General features: G+C 54.9%; 5 protein-coding genes across 5 annotated transcripts; 2 read left to right on the top strand and 3 right to left on the bottom strand.

Moving 5' to 3' along the window:
• Window positions 1-166: 166 nt before the first annotated feature.
• B0H18DRAFT_1125959 (cytochrome P450) lies at window positions 167-2,409 on the bottom strand (the record flags this gene model as incomplete). Its single annotated transcript, XM_048035088.1, has 14 exons — window positions 167-248; window positions 301-444; window positions 504-629; window positions 681-762; window positions 820-842; window positions 899-1,065; window positions 1,116-1,129; window positions 1,194-1,296; window positions 1,345-1,460; window positions 1,530-1,678; window positions 1,731-1,909; window positions 1,970-1,979; window positions 2,032-2,164; window positions 2,214-2,409. The coding sequence occupies 14 exons, from the start codon at window positions 2,407-2,409 to the stop codon at window positions 167-169; spliced, it is 1,524 nt and encodes a 507-aa protein (XP_047886250.1).
• A 4,379-nt stretch (window positions 2,410-6,788) lies between these two features.
• On the bottom strand, window positions 6,789-8,070 carry B0H18DRAFT_155667 (acyl-CoA N-acyltransferase). Its single transcript, XM_048036890.1, has 3 exons — window positions 7,109-8,070; window positions 7,011-7,049; window positions 6,789-6,959 (listed from the first exon to the last, which is right to left on the bottom strand). The coding sequence occupies exon 1, from the start codon at window positions 7,928-7,930 to the stop codon at window positions 7,109-7,111; it is 822 nt and encodes a 273-aa protein (XP_047886251.1). The 5' UTR covers window positions 7,931-8,070; the 3' UTR covers window positions 6,789-6,959; window positions 7,011-7,049.
• Window positions 8,071-10,628: 2,558 nt separating this feature from the next.
• B0H18DRAFT_155427 (uncharacterized protein) lies at window positions 10,629-11,913 on the top strand. The gene is made up of 5 exons (XM_048036889.1): window positions 10,629-10,867; window positions 10,927-11,036; window positions 11,097-11,298; window positions 11,359-11,484; window positions 11,574-11,913. Exons 1-5 carry the CDS (start codon window positions 10,732-10,734, stop codon window positions 11,669-11,671), a joined length of 672 nt encoding a protein of 223 aa, XP_047886252.1. The 5' UTR covers window positions 10,629-10,731; the 3' UTR covers window positions 11,672-11,913.
• Window positions 11,914-14,371: 2,458 nt separating this feature from the next.
• Window positions 14,372-14,800, top strand: B0H18DRAFT_1047432 (uncharacterized protein; the record flags this gene model as incomplete). The annotated part of the gene is made up of 1 exon (XM_048030835.1): window positions 14,372-14,800. A coding segment is annotated over one exon (308 nt), but the record flags the coding sequence as incomplete, so codon positions are not given.
• On the bottom strand, window positions 14,749-15,121 carry B0H18DRAFT_1047435 (uncharacterized protein; the record flags this gene model as incomplete). The annotated part of the gene is made up of 1 exon (XM_048030836.1): window positions 14,749-15,121. A coding segment is annotated over one exon (261 nt), but the record flags the coding sequence as incomplete, so codon positions are not given.
• Window positions 15,122-16,462: the final 1,341 nt, after the last annotated feature.

Here is a 16,462-nt window from a genome sequence, read left to right on the forward strand (position 1 = left end):
TTTTCATTCGGCGCATGTATGATAGCCCTCAAGGCCTCATGATTCGTCTAGATCACGCTGGCATTTTCTGTGTCACTGACCCCGAGCCTCAGCTCCAAGTCGGATTCATAGCGACGTTCAGCGTAATATACATCGAGCTTGGGGCACATATCCCCTATCCGGGCCCTCATATGTCGGACATCTGGCGTATGAGGGCGACCGAATTGTGGCGCCTGGGCTTGATCGTACACTTGAATGGCCGAGGGTGTCTAACCACACATGAATGCTCAACAACGATTGGCACTGACCGGGAGCACATACCTGATACTGTGTTCGGAGTACTCGAGATCTATAGGTATTTCCTGGCCCCGCTCGTCAAGCGCAGGCGTGATCTTGAACGCGTAGAAAAGAGACGCGATCGTGATCCATACGTGGTTCTCTGCGAGATCCTTGCCCGGGCAAACGCTGCAACGATGCGCTCGGTCAGTATCAACTCAAAAAACACCGTCGAGGCTGCATGTCACCGTCTGCCGAAGCCGAAGGCGGGCCCTCTCGGATCGGGCTGTGGGGTGCGCCCTTCTCCGCTCAAGAAACGATCGGGATTGAACACTTCCGGGTCCGGATAGACTCGAGAGTCGTGAAGCATGGCCCTGCCACCTAGTCAGCGAGTGAGTGTACGTCGTGTCGAGAAGAGGGCTCACCACGCGTTAGCTATGATCATACAGCCTGCCGGCAAGTAGTATCCATTGTAGTGGTCGTCTTGACACAACCGATGAGGTACACCTACGTTCAGCGATCAGTAATGCTCGTTCAACGCGTCTAAAGCACACGGAAACATACCAACTGGAGTGACCACGCCCCAGCTGCATATACAGAGCAGTATGTATCCCGGTAAGCAACCTACAAACGAAGAACATACCGGAATGCTTCGCTCATGATGCATTGCATATAAGGCATCTTGCTGCGGTCAGCAAAGGTCGGAAGACGTTCCTTTCCAAGAACCAAGTCCATCTCTGCCTGCGCTCGGGCTTGAATTACGGGGTTGGTGACAAGCGCAATGATCGCTGTCATCAGTGCGGACAAGGTCTAGCTCGAGTTGAGCAAGCGCACAATGATCTAAGGTAAAGAAACCGCACCGTGTCAAAACCAGCTTTCATTCGCGTCATGCGTAGTAGTGAGCGACTGGACACAAACACAAAAGGAAATATTTTCACCCGAGTAGGTTATGGCAGCTGTGCTTCGAACGCCCTCCTCATCTAGTCCGTTCGTTTCTTCGAGCAGCTCTGTCGTATAACAACCAGACGCTGTTCCATTGATCTGGGTATCGATGTTAGTACACACCAACTTGCTCATATTGTCGCTCACCATCTGTTGTTTCACATGGTCAAACGGCTTATGAACGAAGTCGTGGAGGTCTTCTCTCGTTCCCGGAGGAAGGCGCTTGATTCCTGCGCCAGGGAACCAATCGGGGATGTGTCGCACTGCCAAAAATGAATGTCATTGAGCATTCTTCCTGTCAATGGCCATTCTGATTAGATACGAATACGTACACCATGGGAGGAAGTCGACGATATGCGCGCCTACGGCTCCAGTGGCTTCGATTGTCAAGACACCCTTCTCTGCTATGCGAATGAAGGGATCATCGAATGATTGTACTTCGTGTCCATACGTGATATTCATGGTCACTCCACCTGCCAATCTGTGCGAAATAAGTGAGCCGTGACGGTCATTTCCTCTGAAGTCTAACATACCTCTTGATATGCGCAGCATAATCGCCCGGACTATCCAAGATGTCATTGAGAAGTTTGTACACCTCTTTGACTTCTACGTCGTAGTACTTGGGTAGATTCTGCTTGCCGAAGTATTGCTGGAGATATCGCCTGTGTCGCTTGAATTTCTCGCCGTAGTCCATCGAAGGCAGAGACCATTTCTGCAAATGCATCTCAGCATCTAGTCACCACACTGAGACATTGTTGCTATGCAGTCTCACCCAGCCAATGCTGCGCCGGTCTTGTGAGAATGTCGAATCGTTACAAACAGGAGGACACGTACACTTCATTCGCCATAACCATGGGCGTGCGATGCGAGTAGATAGCGCTTCTCTTGTCAAGTAAGTCGTGAGCAGCAGCAGCCGAGTTCAAGACAACGGCTTCTCTGCCCAACACATGGAAGTAGATGATATCTCCTGCATTGCACTTGAGTGACGACCTGCTGGACGCTGTACGAACACATACCATAGTTGGCTCTCCACTGCGCGAATTGTTTCCAGGCCGCTGTAGTTGGTATATCAAACAGATTGCCAAGAATAGGATATGACTTGGGGCCGGGAGGTAGAGGTAGACCCTTCGAATTCCTCGAGAGACGGTTGTGCACTACCAGTGCCCGAACAGCGACGAGCAACGCTACCAGGCAGAAGACCGTCTGCAGCATAGATGTGAGATTTTCAGTCAATCGGAGGCACAAGTATAGGATCTCCTTACCTATAGCTGCTCGCTGGGCACAATAAATAGGCTGCGGTTCAGGAACTTGAATCCGGAGGTCGGTACTCTACTGCAATGGTGGTGCTACTTACGCCGGGCAATACACGGCGGGTCGGTCACCCCCCGAGCCCAATCCGAACCACAAGCGCGACTAGGACGGAAGTGGTCGCCGGGATCTTAGGCCCCTCATAGTATAGTTGAGCATCGTGTTCTCCATATGCAAGTTGTCGGATGATACACATAGCAGCATGGAAGATTCTTACCACTCTTCAGATTGTTTTATTCAAGACTCGGAGCAGACGCCTGGCAGACCGTCGCAGTAGCCGAACACCTCGGGGAGAAGTCGGCCAGTAAGTAGCCTTATTTGAATATGCAACGCGCCCAACCAGTGAGTCCATCCGAGTCCGACTCCATGTACCTAAGGCTTAGTCTTGCATACAGTTGCAGCGTTTCTGTCAAGCGGACCCCCGTTGCCATCTTCAAATATTGATACGCTGAAACGTTTCGACTTCATCGCAGACGCGTCATGAGAGACTGGACTCTCAGTGTCTCCATCATACCAATGCCAGTTGTGGATCCGGATTCCGCGCTCCCGCGACCATGGTGACCAGTGACTCTCGAGTCCAACCAAGAATGCCTGCAGGGTCATTAGGCAAGCCTACGCATAAGTGACGGGTTTGCAACTTAGTGGAGAAGGTGAGTTGCGGTATAAGGACGACGCGCTCTGAGACTGATGCTCAGGCCTCTCTAGCAACTTGGCAGGTTGTCCGACCGCTACCGCGTCGAGTAGCTCGCGCGCCTCCCTGATCTTCTCTCTATTCCATATGGGGCGTGTTATATCCTCGCTGCGCCCAAAAACGCACGCGTCCAGCGCATGACATCGTTCGTGTGCTTCGAAAGCCTGTGGACGAGTACACAGCGGTGACAGTCTCCACATCTGATCCCGCTTGATTTGGCGGATCTAATGGTAAGCATGTGCGTTTTGCTCGTAACATCCCCTTTCCCGCTGTAGTTGAAGACTGAGTTCCACCATCCTGGCAGATGCTTCTATTAAATAATAGTAAAAACGTGTTCATCTGAGTGTCGTCGGATGTTCGACACGGCAAGTGTGCGATAGTGATAGGAGGGTAGATAAGGGTACGTGAAACCCAGAGAGTGCGCGCCCACAGGCCAACGTTCGTGCTGATCAGACACTCTTTCGCAGTGAGCAATCCGGTGTAGTAGCGTGGATCGGTGATATCCACGCACTATCAGTGTATGGATGACGCCCAACGTCGAGGATACTGTCAAAGTCAGGCATAGAGTATGGGTTTGCATTCCAGCAGCTGACAGACTGTGAGTAAATCATGTACTGTTGTCCGAATACGATGCTAATTACGTTCAGCGTCAGAGTTGCAGCTTGTCATGATGCGCTTCGGCCGGATATGTACGCCGTGACATGCATCTCGTGGAGGCCGCCTAATTCACACCTCTACGAAGTGCAAGTCTGCGTTGCCAGTCGTTAGTGTCACGATCTTGATAGTAAAGGTTGTGAGTCTTGTCTCGCGCAGCTTTGCGACCGGCATTTTACTAGACGCGGTACGTACGACTACTAGACCTTAAACCCCCGAAGTATGTATGAATCACTCATTGTAACAGTGACAGAACTTACATGAACGTCTGTCATAGAAGGTGGCTATCAATATCATCCACGTCAACAGGGTTGGGCCGAAAGACTGAATTACCTCAAAGGCCATGCTCTAGGAGCATTCTACGCGCGCGGCGCAGTGGAGACGCCGCATTGACCACGAGGGTTGCGCTCCTAATGTGAGAATGTGCTCATAGGACAACGTGCGCCGCTGGCGTTTGTCCATGGAATAAAAGCAGGATTGGGAAGACTCCTTTCCACTGTCGAATTTCTCATTACTGCAGCATGAAGCTCACCTCTAGTCTTATTATCCTCGCCTGTGTCATTCTCGACGTTGCTATCGCTATGCCTGTTGAAGTTGAGAGGCGACTTGTCGGTGCGTAAGAATACTCGCTAGGTCTCTGGGTCGCTCTCTAACTACTAGGCTGGTTGATACCCGTTCGTCGTGTTCATGATGCAGATGTAGACGAAGGTGAGATGACGTTACCTGATGCCTTATTGATGGCAATGTCATTTCATGCCGGCTGACTGTCTTGTGTGCTAGGCCTCGAGATTCGCGGTACGTCGTGGATTACCCTCCCTGGCCATACGAAAGACTGACGCTTCGACTGACCTAGAATCAAGGTCCATAGGGAACCACAAATCCAGTGGCGCTTATAGAGCTACTGATCCAGAGGACATCGAAGGTTAGCTCACTTATTTTATGGCATGTTACTCGTTGTTAAAATGCTCCGTCCCACCCTGACCTACTTCGCGCAGACCCTTGAAACGTACGTGCGCGCGCTCTCGAAACGGATGACATACTTAGGAATCGCACGTTCATAGTTGCCGACCACTCACAGTAGCAGCGCTCAATAGTCGTATGTCGCAGAAAACGAAACCGGGACAAATCTCGCTGCTGAAGCTCGCGTTTGATGTGAAGTTGGCCATTTACTTACGATGTCCGCAACGATATTCATACTCGGTATATGACAAACGGCAACGCTCGATTGTAGAGTTCGGTTGAAACTGCATTTCAGCCTCTTTCTGCAGGATTGGCGGTGGCCTCTATGCTCTCGGGTTCCGTGCCACGGATGCTAAATGACCAATCAACGCTGTCTGACTATCATGATACAGTAAAGTAGTTCTAGTGATCGTACTCGAAGCCTGAGGGCATATCCCTGTCGCACGCAAGGTCCAACTGATCTTATGGGCCCGCGGTTGATGTGTCTCTGCGTCCATGATCGCTCTAGCATAGCGGATAAGGATGCTTTCGACGACAGCTCCGAGCACGATGGACTGATCCATTAGCCAAAATTTACTTGAACCCAGTCCGTCGACGGACAGGATCGAATAGATGGGTTCAACATCTGCATTGCAAGATATGTCGAAAGCGTGAGCACTACTTACAGTATTACCGTCATCTCCTCTCACACAAACTCGTTTGAAGGCGTTTTATGGGGATACAGTCCCTGCAGCAATTGAGATGATGATCAGCCAGGCCTGCGCCGCCGCACGAATACCAGCTCACTCAGTATCAATGGCCCGACGTCTGCTGCAACAACCCCTCCACAGTCGCTCGCCCTCCACTCTCCCACTCATCCCAGCAAATCGCCAAAGACACGCTATGCCGTCCCCACCCCTCGTCGCCCTCTCTCTCCACCACCGGCGCCTCGCGCGTCAGTTCCTCCACGTCCGGGAGAGCGAACGTCCAGCGCAACACGCCCTCCTCCCTGAACCCCATGCGCTTTGCGAGCCCGATCGACGGCGCGTTCTGCGGATGGGCCGACCAGCGGATGCGGCGGAAGCCCAGCCCGGGCGGGGAGGCCGACGGTGTCTGCAGGCAGTATCGGAGCAGGAGGCCGAGCGCGATGCGCGCGACGTGCGTGCGCCGGAAGGCGGGGAGGACGAGGACGAGGCCGACCTCCGTGTGCTTGTGCGGCTTGGACGTGTTAATCAGGGCCAGCGTACCCGCAAGCACGCCGTCACGCTCCTCTGCGCCCGAGTCTGTGTCCGAGCGCGCCCCATCTGGCCCGCACGTCCGATCGAAGACTGCGAAGACGCATGTATGTGGATTCTGTCGGTGGCCTTCAACGACGGACAGGAAGTGTGCGAAGGTGTCGGGGGAGTAGGGGTAGTACTTGAAGCACTCGCGTGCCTGTGGGCCGATCTGCTCCCAGAGTGTGCGAGCGTGCAACGAAGGTACGAACGGCGTGAGGCGGATAGTAGGACACGTGAGGGTGTCGAGGTGCAACGGGAAGGAGAAGTTGATGTCGTAGGGCTCCGTGGAGGCGAGGATGCTCTCGGGGTCAGGGTAAGGCGCGATCTTGGGCGGGGTGTAGTTGTTCACGTATGGCGGTGGCATTTCTGACCAGTGACCACGCCTTTTAGGTAGCGGTGGACAATGCAGCAGTGAATCTGCTGCCGTGTATATAGGTAGAGAACCGACGTCGAGTCATTTGACGATCACGACCGCAGAAACAGTGATCGCGATGGTCTCGGCCGGAACCATGCCGTCAACAGTAACCTCTCCTGAATCAGGCGCATGCCCTAAGGAAAGGGTGATCCTGGGTTGATCAGTACGTATTCAGTTTGAAGAGTCATCTGCATCGTCCACTCAGACGCACATAGAACCTATCTGCCAATAGCTCGTAAGCACTTCTGTGTTCCCTCGCTCTGCCCTGGGATGTACGAAGTGAAAGACCTGTCCACTCAACTTGAACACCAGGGACACTACGGAGCTCAGACAACAAGATCATTTCGATCTCACAACCCAGTCTTCCTCTCTGAATGCGGTGAAGCGTTCCACAAACATGCAGATCGCACTCAGTCCAGCGCCAGTCGAGATGCAGTATTGTACCCTTCGTTCGCTGGAATGATGCAATGGAGGGACACTGCATCATTGATTGTCAGCTTCATTTCGGGGCGAGGGTACAGTTGCTCACGCTCACCAGTCAATTTACTTGGTCTCCTACAGCAGCAATCTAGTGACAGCTTACGGTCTTGAGACACCAGCATAGGTGACAAACGACTGTCGGCTCACCTATTGGCCCGACGGCTGCTGTAACAGTCTTTCCACACCATATCCTGCGCTCCGATCCCACTCGTCCCAGCAGATCGCCAGACAGACGCTATCGCGTCCCCAACCGTCTTCTCCTTCTCTCTTCACTCCATGCGCCTCTCGCTTCATCTCCTCCACGTTCGGTATGCAAAACGTCCAGCGCATGACGCCCTCCTCTTGGAAGCACATACGTTTCGCAAGCTTGATCGAGGCCTTGTTATGCGGGTGCGCCGACCAGCGCACGCGACGGAAGCCCAACCCAGGAGGAGAGGCCGCCGCCGGCTGCAAGCAGTAGCGCAGGAGAAGGCCGAGCGCGGTGCGCGCGACGTGCGTGCCCTGGAACGCGGGGAAGACGACGACGAGTCCGATCTCCGTGTTCTTGTGCTGCTTAGACGTGTTGATGAGGGCCATCACGCCCGCGAGCGTACCGTCCTCCGAATCCGCGGGTGAGTCTCCTCCTGGTCCATCTGGTCGACGCGTCCGGTCGAAGATGGCGAATGCACAGTTATCCGGGTGTCGGCGGATGTTCTCGACGACGGAGAGGAAATGTGCGAGGGTATCAGGACAGTAGGGATAGTACCTGAAGAGTTCACGCGCCCGTGGGCCGACGTGCTCCCAGAGCGTGCGGGCGTGCAAGGTTGGTACGAACGGCGTAAGACGGACAGTCGGACATGCGAGCGTATCGAAGTGCAGCGGAAATGAGAAGTTGATGTCGTACGGCTCCTTGGAGGCGAGGACGCTGTCAGGGTCAGGATAAACGGTTGCTGGTGGCGGGGTGAAGTTGTTTACGAATGCCGGAGACATGGTCTCAGTCCTCGCTACGTTGTCCGGGTGTTTGTGTGGGAAAATACGGTGGAGAGGTGGCCATTCTTAACAGAGACATATCGCGTCGAGTCAGACTGACCAGGGCGCACAGAGTCATGATAAAGATGAGGACCGCCGTCACGAATCACGATGCTGCCGGCGGGAGCGCGCCAAGTCACATGTCCCGTGATTGTGACAGAGAGCTACCATTTTTCGTGCGGTTCAAGTCTGTGTCTTGACCTCTACATAGGTACCAAAACTCTACTCGAGGCTAAAGTACTGGCTGCGCGGAGACCCGCTGCCGTCGTCGACGGAAATTATCACTGTGTGCCCACCTACAGCTACTTCCTTGACTCTGGACCCCTCTGGCAGTCGCCTCGAAACCACCAACCGCTCGCTTTCCCTCAGGAAGCCATGCTCCAGGAATCGCCTCAGGTCGACCGCGCATACTGACCCATCAGCGAAGACAACGACGACCGCGAAGTCATCACCTGTCTGGCTGAGTCCGCAGTACTCTACTGCAGTGCCCTGCACGCTGTGGCTGATCGTCTCCGTCTGCCGCTGGCTGCCCGTCGCAGGATCGAGGACGACGACGTATTCGAACTTGTCGGACTGTATGCCGTCCCCGTTGTCGTGCCGTCCAAACGCGACGATGATGTCCAGCGCGGCGACATGTCGAACGGTGTGCACCCAGCCTCCTATGGGCTCAGCGTGCCACCGGATGGTCAAGGTCTCCGTGTCGATAGCATAGATCGACGTCTGGCAGGCAGACTTCACCTGAAGCACGTTACCGTCTGCCTCGTAGACGGCCAAAAGGAAGGTGTTCTCGTCCAGGGGCGCACTCCATGTCGGATAGATCTCATCGCCGTCTTCGACCCCGACCTCGAGCGCGAAGCTCGCGTCTGGCTCCGGTGAGTTGGGAACGTCGGCCCCGCGCCAGCGCAGGACCTCCATCTTGTCAGCCCATCCCTCGGACGACGTCGCGATGATGTCGCCGTTCGGCCTGACGTGTACGGGAAGCAGCACACCTCCGTTCGTATTCAGTCGCTTCTCCTCGCGCGCCCTGAGGCGTGTGGGGAGGGTAGCACGGCCGAGGACCCTGCCATCCCCGAGGACGTCACAGAGCAGTATGGTCGTGAGGTCTTCCAGTACGACGGCGACAAGGATCTTCCCATCGGCGTACCGCAAGCGATCCTCAGTCAGGGTGCCATACAGCTCGAGCTTGCGGATGAGTTGACCGCCGATGAGGCTGTACACGAGGAGCGAGGGTGGGACGTTTTCCTCAGTCTGATCGGCGATGACCATGAGGTTGCGGTCGGTGTCGAAGACGGGGTCGAGGTGATACGCCGGAGGTTGTACGAAGTGGGCGAGGTGCGCTACGTGCTCGAGACGCCCGTGTGGGGCTCCCGCACGCCAGATGTCGACGCTGGTTTTGCCGAAGGTGAGTACATACGACTGGTGGACGTAGAATGCCTCTACGTCGCCGTCGAGGGTCAGGGGCTGGGAGACTGCTAGAGACATCGAAGTGGATGGTGTGTGTTTTCTTTTGGCTGTATAAGCGCGTCAGCATACTGATTATACACGATCCAATGTAGCGTCTCATTCTCCGTGGAAGTCAGGCAAGGCCGATGGGCCGTAGCAGGAGGTGCGATGGGACATTCTCAGCACCCAAGATGCTTCTACGGATACTATAGCCATCCAAATATTCACGTCGCACCCAAGTTTCCTGATCTCATGATTGGGACCGCCCTTCAGGCAGCTGTGCCCACCATCCGACGTCTTCTTCGGGGTGTCCGGATATCGCTGCGGGATGTTTCGATGAGCGCTGGATCAAGAGGTGCTTCCTGAGACGTTTGGACGGGGCGAACGCGGGCTTCAAAGGTGCAGTACCACAGCAGCCGACGCTTTCCCTGGAGTATGTTACGGAATGCTTAAACTGAACGAAGCACGTCAGCATGCTGATCATACATCTCCAACGAAGTGTCCCAGTCTCTGGAAGCAAAACGGTCGCAGGGACAAGTTTTGTGGCCCCGAGATGCGGTGTCCTCGGGCCTGTGGACAACTTCGCACAGCCCCTTTGTTGATCTCATGATCGGGACCGGCGCCCTAAAGGCACTTCTGCCTGTGGTAAGGCCCATGGACCGACGCCTTCCTCGGAGTATCCTGATACTGTTACAGCATGCTTCGCCGGGCGCGGGTCCAAGAGAACTGTTGACAGCTTCCTGCGACGTTCAAATGGCAAATGTGATGAACATCGCCCTCGACGATGCAGCACAGCCACTCACGTTGCGTTCTATGGATGCGTTGGCTAGTATTCGCGCGTAAGAATGCAAAGGTAGCGTGGCGGGAAAAAATGTGATTTAAGTGCCCGATTTCTGAATATGGCCTTTCATTCGGCAGTAGGTGTCGAACTTAGAGCGCCCGACCTCACAAGGCACGTACTGCTTGCGCGCATCTTGTGCTATCTCAATTTACATTCCGTATTGCGCAGAGCCTTGCGGTACTTCGCATCGTGTATCATCTCAAGCTCCCGATCTGCCCGGGCGGTATCTGGGAGCTTCGCGACATCTCCTGAAGAGCTGTCCGGTCAGTTAGAACGCTCGGATATCCTAACGGATGGGCAATCAGGCGTGTCCTGGCTGACGGTCAACAAGTATAAAAGGCCGGGCATAGCAATGTCCAAAACCAGGCTGGTCCTCCTCCATTCGTGCAGTCTTGCATCGCCGGGCATTTGCTACTCGACCCATCCATCCTATCGACCGTCCGTTCACGAACGTCACGACTAGTCCCGTACACCCGACATGCGTCTCGCTACTGCTCTCCTTGCTACCATCACCCTCCTTTGCACCGTCTTCTTAGTGCAAGCCGCCCCGCTGGCGATTGGCTCCCGAAACGATGCTAGAGCCTGTGCGAGATTGACAGACTGTGACTCTTGTGGTACGTTGTAATGGTGGTGGTCGCACGAAAGCTATCACCCACGCTTATTACCACTGCAGCCCGTGCGGATCGTTGCGGATTCTCGCTTGACACGCTAAGCTGTGCCGCGAAAGAAGGCCACCCTGGGTCCCTCGCAACATCTGCGGCTCAATGCAGGAAGGCATCCGCTGTCAGTACTTAGCACTGACCCTGCGGCGCGATTGCATTAACGCCGAAGCTTACACGACAGAGCCTTGCTGCGAGAAGTGAGGCCGAGGATACTGAAATCGCTGCGAAAGCAGCTCAATTATGGGCGGTGATGAAGACACACGTCCTGCACGGCGGCAGTAGCCCAGGTTCCGGCCGGCATCTTATGTCAGCCTGGCTGAAGAATCATGCTGACGACTCAGAAAAGGATGAGGCGACGGCTCTCGCTCAAGTGCCACGCACACGCAAGGTGGGCCACTTAGCCCCATATGCTGTTCCCGATTGACCGGTCCCTCTACCACTTGTTAAGCCAAAGACACTTTGGATTGACGACAAGGCCGAGATCAAGGCTCAAAACATTGTGCATAGGTACAAGGAGATGGATGTGGCCAGGATCTGCACGGACGCGATCACAGCGGGGCTCAAGGCGGGTAAGTTGCGCGACTCAGTGACGAATGGCTCATATTCTGTCGCAACGACCTTCGGGCCAAACATCTGCGTGTACGTGACGAACGACCAGTGCTTCCCGAAGGACATCCGTGCGACGACGGCAGCACGGGGTGCGAATTGCTAGGACGGGGTGGGCCGGACCATATATTCACATCTTTGTCAATGTGATTTTTGAATATCCTAGGCGACCATCTCCAGATGACTGAACGTTATGAGAACCTACCCCGGTGCTCAATTGGTGCTGTACACCATCCGGACCGTCACACTTCTCATGCTGCGCGCTGCGCGCGGTCTTGTGGCCAGTAACAAACTGCTGTACGGCTTGGAGAGTATATTACATATTTGTTCAGGATGTCACTCAGGTTTTAAAGTGAACAATCAAGAGATGAGGTCTTGAGAACCGTCACTGCGTGCCGATGATACTCAGGGCCTCGGTAATAACATGTTAACAACTTGTAGGTAGATCTTACCAGCAGTCACAAATTCCGTAACCGTGACAGAGCTACGATCACCGAGCAAGTAGTACTTACTTACTACATGTATAATTACATCCTTACATAGCACTGTCACGGTATCGGTACAGTAAGTATGTGCTCGGTAAGTACAGTATGTGCCTCGACCCTCTTGCGTCAGTACTCCCATCTTCCGACCTTTACTCAAGGCTAAAGTACAGGCTGCGCGGAGACTCGCCGCCGTCGTCGACGAAAAGGATTACTGTCTGCCCAGCGATGGCCACTTCCTTGACGCTGGATCCCTCGGGCAGTGGCCTCGAAACCACCACCCGCTCGCCTTCTCTCGGGAAGCCATGCTCCAGGAATCGCCTCAGATCGACCGCGCATACGGACCCATCAGCGAAGACAACGACGACCGCGAACTCATCACCGGTTTGACTGAGCCCACAATACTCTACTGCAGTGCCCTGCACGCCGTGGTTGATCGTCTCCATCTGCCGCTGGCTGCCCGTCGCGGGGTCGAGGACGACGGCGTATCCGAACTTATCGGACTTTATGCCGTCTCCATTGTCGTGCCGTCCAAATGCGACGATAACATCCAGAGCAGCAACGTATCGAACGGTGTGCACCCAGCCTTCGATGGGCTTAGCGTGCCACCGAATGGTCATGGTCTCCGTGTCGATGGCATAGATCGACGTCTGGCAGGCAGATTGCACCGGGAGCCCGCTACCGTCTGCCTCGTAGACGGCCAGCAGGAAGGTGTTCTCATTCAGGTGCGCGCTGCATGTCGGGTAGATCTCATCGCCATCCTCGATCCCGACGTCGAGCGTGAAGCTAGCGTCTGGCTCCGGTGAGTGGGGAACGTCGGCCCCGCGCCAGCGCAGGACCTCCATTTTGTCACCCCACGCCTCGGACGACGTCGCGATGATATCGCCGTTCGGCCTGACGTGGACGGGCAACAGCACGCCTCCGTTCGTGTTCAGCCGCTTCTCCTCGCGCGCCCTGAGACGTGAGGGGAGGGTGGCCCGGCCGAGGACCCCACCGTCGCCGAGGACGTCGCAGAGCAAGGCTGTGGTGAGGTTTTCTACAATGGCGACAACGACCTTGCCGTCCGCGTACCACAGGTGATCCTCGGTCAAGGTGCCATACAGCTCGAGCTTGCGGATGAGGTGACCGTCGACGACGCTGAACACGAAGAGCGAGGGTGGGACATTCTCCTGGGCCTGGTCGGCGATGATGATGAGGTTACGGTCGATGTCGAAGATGGGTTCGAGGTGATACGGCGGAGGCTGTACGAAGTGGGCGAGGTGTGCTACGTGCTCGAGGCGCTCGTGTGGGCCTCCCGCGCGCCAGACATCGACGCTGGTTTTGCCGAAGGTGAGTACATAGGACTGATGGACGTAGAATGTCTCGACGTTGCCGTCGAGAGTGAGGGGTTGGGAGTTTGCTGGGGACATCGAGGTGGTTGGTGGGTGCTTTTGGCTAAAAAACCCACGTCAATATACTGATCATATGCGATCTAATGTATAGTCTCACTCACTGTGGAAGTCGGGCAAGGTCGAATGGTTGTAGTGGGGGTTGTGATGGAACACTTTTGAGCCCCCGAGATGTTCAGGCTGTGGCCTCCTAGGGATACGATTGCTATTCACGTCGCACAGCCCCTTTCCTGATCTCATGATCGGCATCGCCCTATAGGCAGGTGTACCTCCGAAACGACGGGTGGCGCACCGTCCGATGCCTTCTACGGTGTGTCCGGATACCGTGTCGGGATGCTGAGGTGAGCGCCGGATCAAGAGGGGCTTCCTGATACCTTTGAGCGCGGCGAACCTGGGCTTCAAAGGTACAGCACCTGAGGCCTGAGCGCTGAGCAGCCCACACTTTCTCCGGAATATGTTACGGAATTCGGGTTCAAGAGGATGGTTGTCGACTTCATGAAACCTCGCTGGTTCATCCTTGTATTTGGGCACTTGGCACAGAGCTTGTTCCGGATAACTATTTCGAAGTTCAAACCTCCGGGCGCTCAAGGTGACTGGGCCCGCCTTGTCTATTAGGTGTGGTGCAATTTTGACTGACATGACATCTGCATGTGCAGCTCCGAATCACGTATCATCTTTATCTGCCAGAGCGCTGTTCGGGCGCTTTGTACTGCTCCCCTGGAGAGCTGACGGGCACATTGGGTTAAACGCTCGCATGTCGGAACGGACTGTGTACCGACGCTCGTGTGTCAAGGCGGACGGCCGCCAGACATAAAAGGCAGGACGGAGCAATGTCCAAAGCCAGGCCGGTCCTCCTTCACGCGTGCAGTCTTGCTCTAACATACTTTCGACTACTCGCCCATCCGTCTGATTCGTTATCCAGACACTATTCCAGAAACTCCCCTCATCGCACGAACCTAACGACCAGCCCCATACATCCGCCATGCGTCTTACTACTGCTCTTCTCGCCACCGTCACTCTTCTTTGCACTGTCTTCGTAGCTCAGGCAGTCCCCCTTACACCTGCGCGACACGATGCGATAGCCTGCGCAAGACTGATAGATTGCGACTCTTGTGGTACGTCGTCTCTGGCTTGGCTGCCTCCAAACTGTCATTCACAATCCCGGCTATTGCAGTCCGCGCAAGTCGTTGTGGGTTCTCACTCGACACGCAAACCTGTGAAGCGAAGGAGGACCACGCCGGGAAGCTTGCGACATCTGCGACTCAATGCAAGAAGGCGACCGCGGTAAGTACCCCGTACTGTCTCTGATTAGTTCGCGTTAATGTTGATGCGTGTACCGTAGATCCATGCCGCACGAGAGTGGTATGTCGCTGCGAGAGCAGATGCGAAATGGACAGGGATAGAGACGCACGTCCTGGATGGCCGCCCCGACAAGGCAGAATCCGGCCGGCATCTCACGTCGACTTGGTTCGCGCACGATGACAACAAGGGCACTGCTGAACACATGACCATCGACACAGCGACGGCTCTCGCTCAAGTGCCGCTAGCCACGGGGGTGAGCTGCTTTGCCCTATGTGCTTTTTCCGACTGACGACATCATCTCCTGCGAAGACGAAAACACTTTGGATTGATAGCGATGCGGAGGGAAAGGCGACAAGCCTTGCGCACAAGTACACGCGGGACCAGGTCGCCGACATATGCAAGGCCGCGCTCGCGGCAGCGCTCAACACGGGCAAGTCAAAGAAGTCGGTGACGAGTGGCTCTTACGCTGTCCAGACGCCTTGGGGGAACCATATCTGTGTGACGGTGTCCAACGCACAGTGCTACCCGGAGAACATCCATGCGACGACGGTGGCACCGGGTGGGAAGTGTTAGGACGGGATGGGTAGGACGAAGAGTAGTGAAATATGTATTTGCATCGTTGCTACCAGAACTCGTAAATCTCCTGGTTGACCGTCTTGTCACCGTGTCTGCTGCTACTGCGCGTGGTTAACCATACCGCACTCCCCCGTTCGGCCTATCAACGGATGTCACACTGAAGTCAATCGTCAATGCAAACATCACACACTAGCAGTACTTTACCTCGTTTCGGGAAGTGTATTGCAAGGATGGAACTGGGGAACTACCTTTTACCTTCCGACAGCTCATTCTTTAGCCTATTTCGTTGCATTCGAGTACGGCCAGTCGCTGCCTTCTCCCACTCGGACTCTCTCATGTAGTACCTGCTGGTAGTATGTCATATTTCAGGGCATGAATCATGGCCACAGCAGCTCTTTTATAATCAATACTATACTAGTTCTATCCACAGAACCATTCCTACTGCGCATGGATCCGACAAAGTGCTTAGCAATTATAACATTAGTCTGGTTCACAAGATGTACCGGCCCAGCACCGTAGCTCGCCCTTAGCGGAGTCACATAACTTGAGCACCTTCACCTCCGACGACGCGCGTGTAATCAATTCTCGGCGCGCAACGCGCTCGACGTCGCCTGAGTTTGTGCTTCTTTTCAAGTTCAGGTCGGTCTCACTTCTCTACTTGTGTAATATGGTATGTACCAGCATCAGCACTGCTTTTGATCTAATCGTACCAAACAGTAAGTAAGTACATGCATGCGTATACGGCGCCTCGGCCCTCTACCCATGACTCTACTCCACTGGCAGGCTAAAATACAGGCTGGGCAGAGAATCACTGCTATCGTATACGGAAACGATCACTGTCTGTCCACCTACAGCTACTTTTTTGACTCTGGACCCCTCTGGCAGTGGCCTCAAAACCACCAACCGCTCGTCTTCTCTCGGGAAGCCATGCTCCAGGAATCGCCTCAGGTCGACCGCGCTTACTGACCCGTCAGCGAAAACAACGACAACCGCGAAGTTATCCCCGGTCTTGCTGAGCCCGCAATACTGTACTGCAGTGCCCTGTACGCCGTGGTTGATCGTCTCCGTCTGCCGCTGGCTGCCCGTCGCGGGGTCGAGGACGACGACGTATCCGAAACGGTCGGACTTTATGCCGTCCCCGTTGTCGTGCTGTCCAAATGCGACAATAACATCCAGAGCAGGAACATATTTGA

This window comes from Fomitopsis serialis (genome assembly GCF_022376445.1).
Source record: "Fomitopsis serialis strain Sig1Antser10 chromosome Unknown B0H18scaffold_175, whole genome shotgun sequence".
In the NCBI taxonomy this organism is placed as follows: domain Eukaryota; kingdom Fungi; phylum Basidiomycota; class Agaricomycetes; order Polyporales; family Fomitopsidaceae; genus Fomitopsis; species Fomitopsis serialis.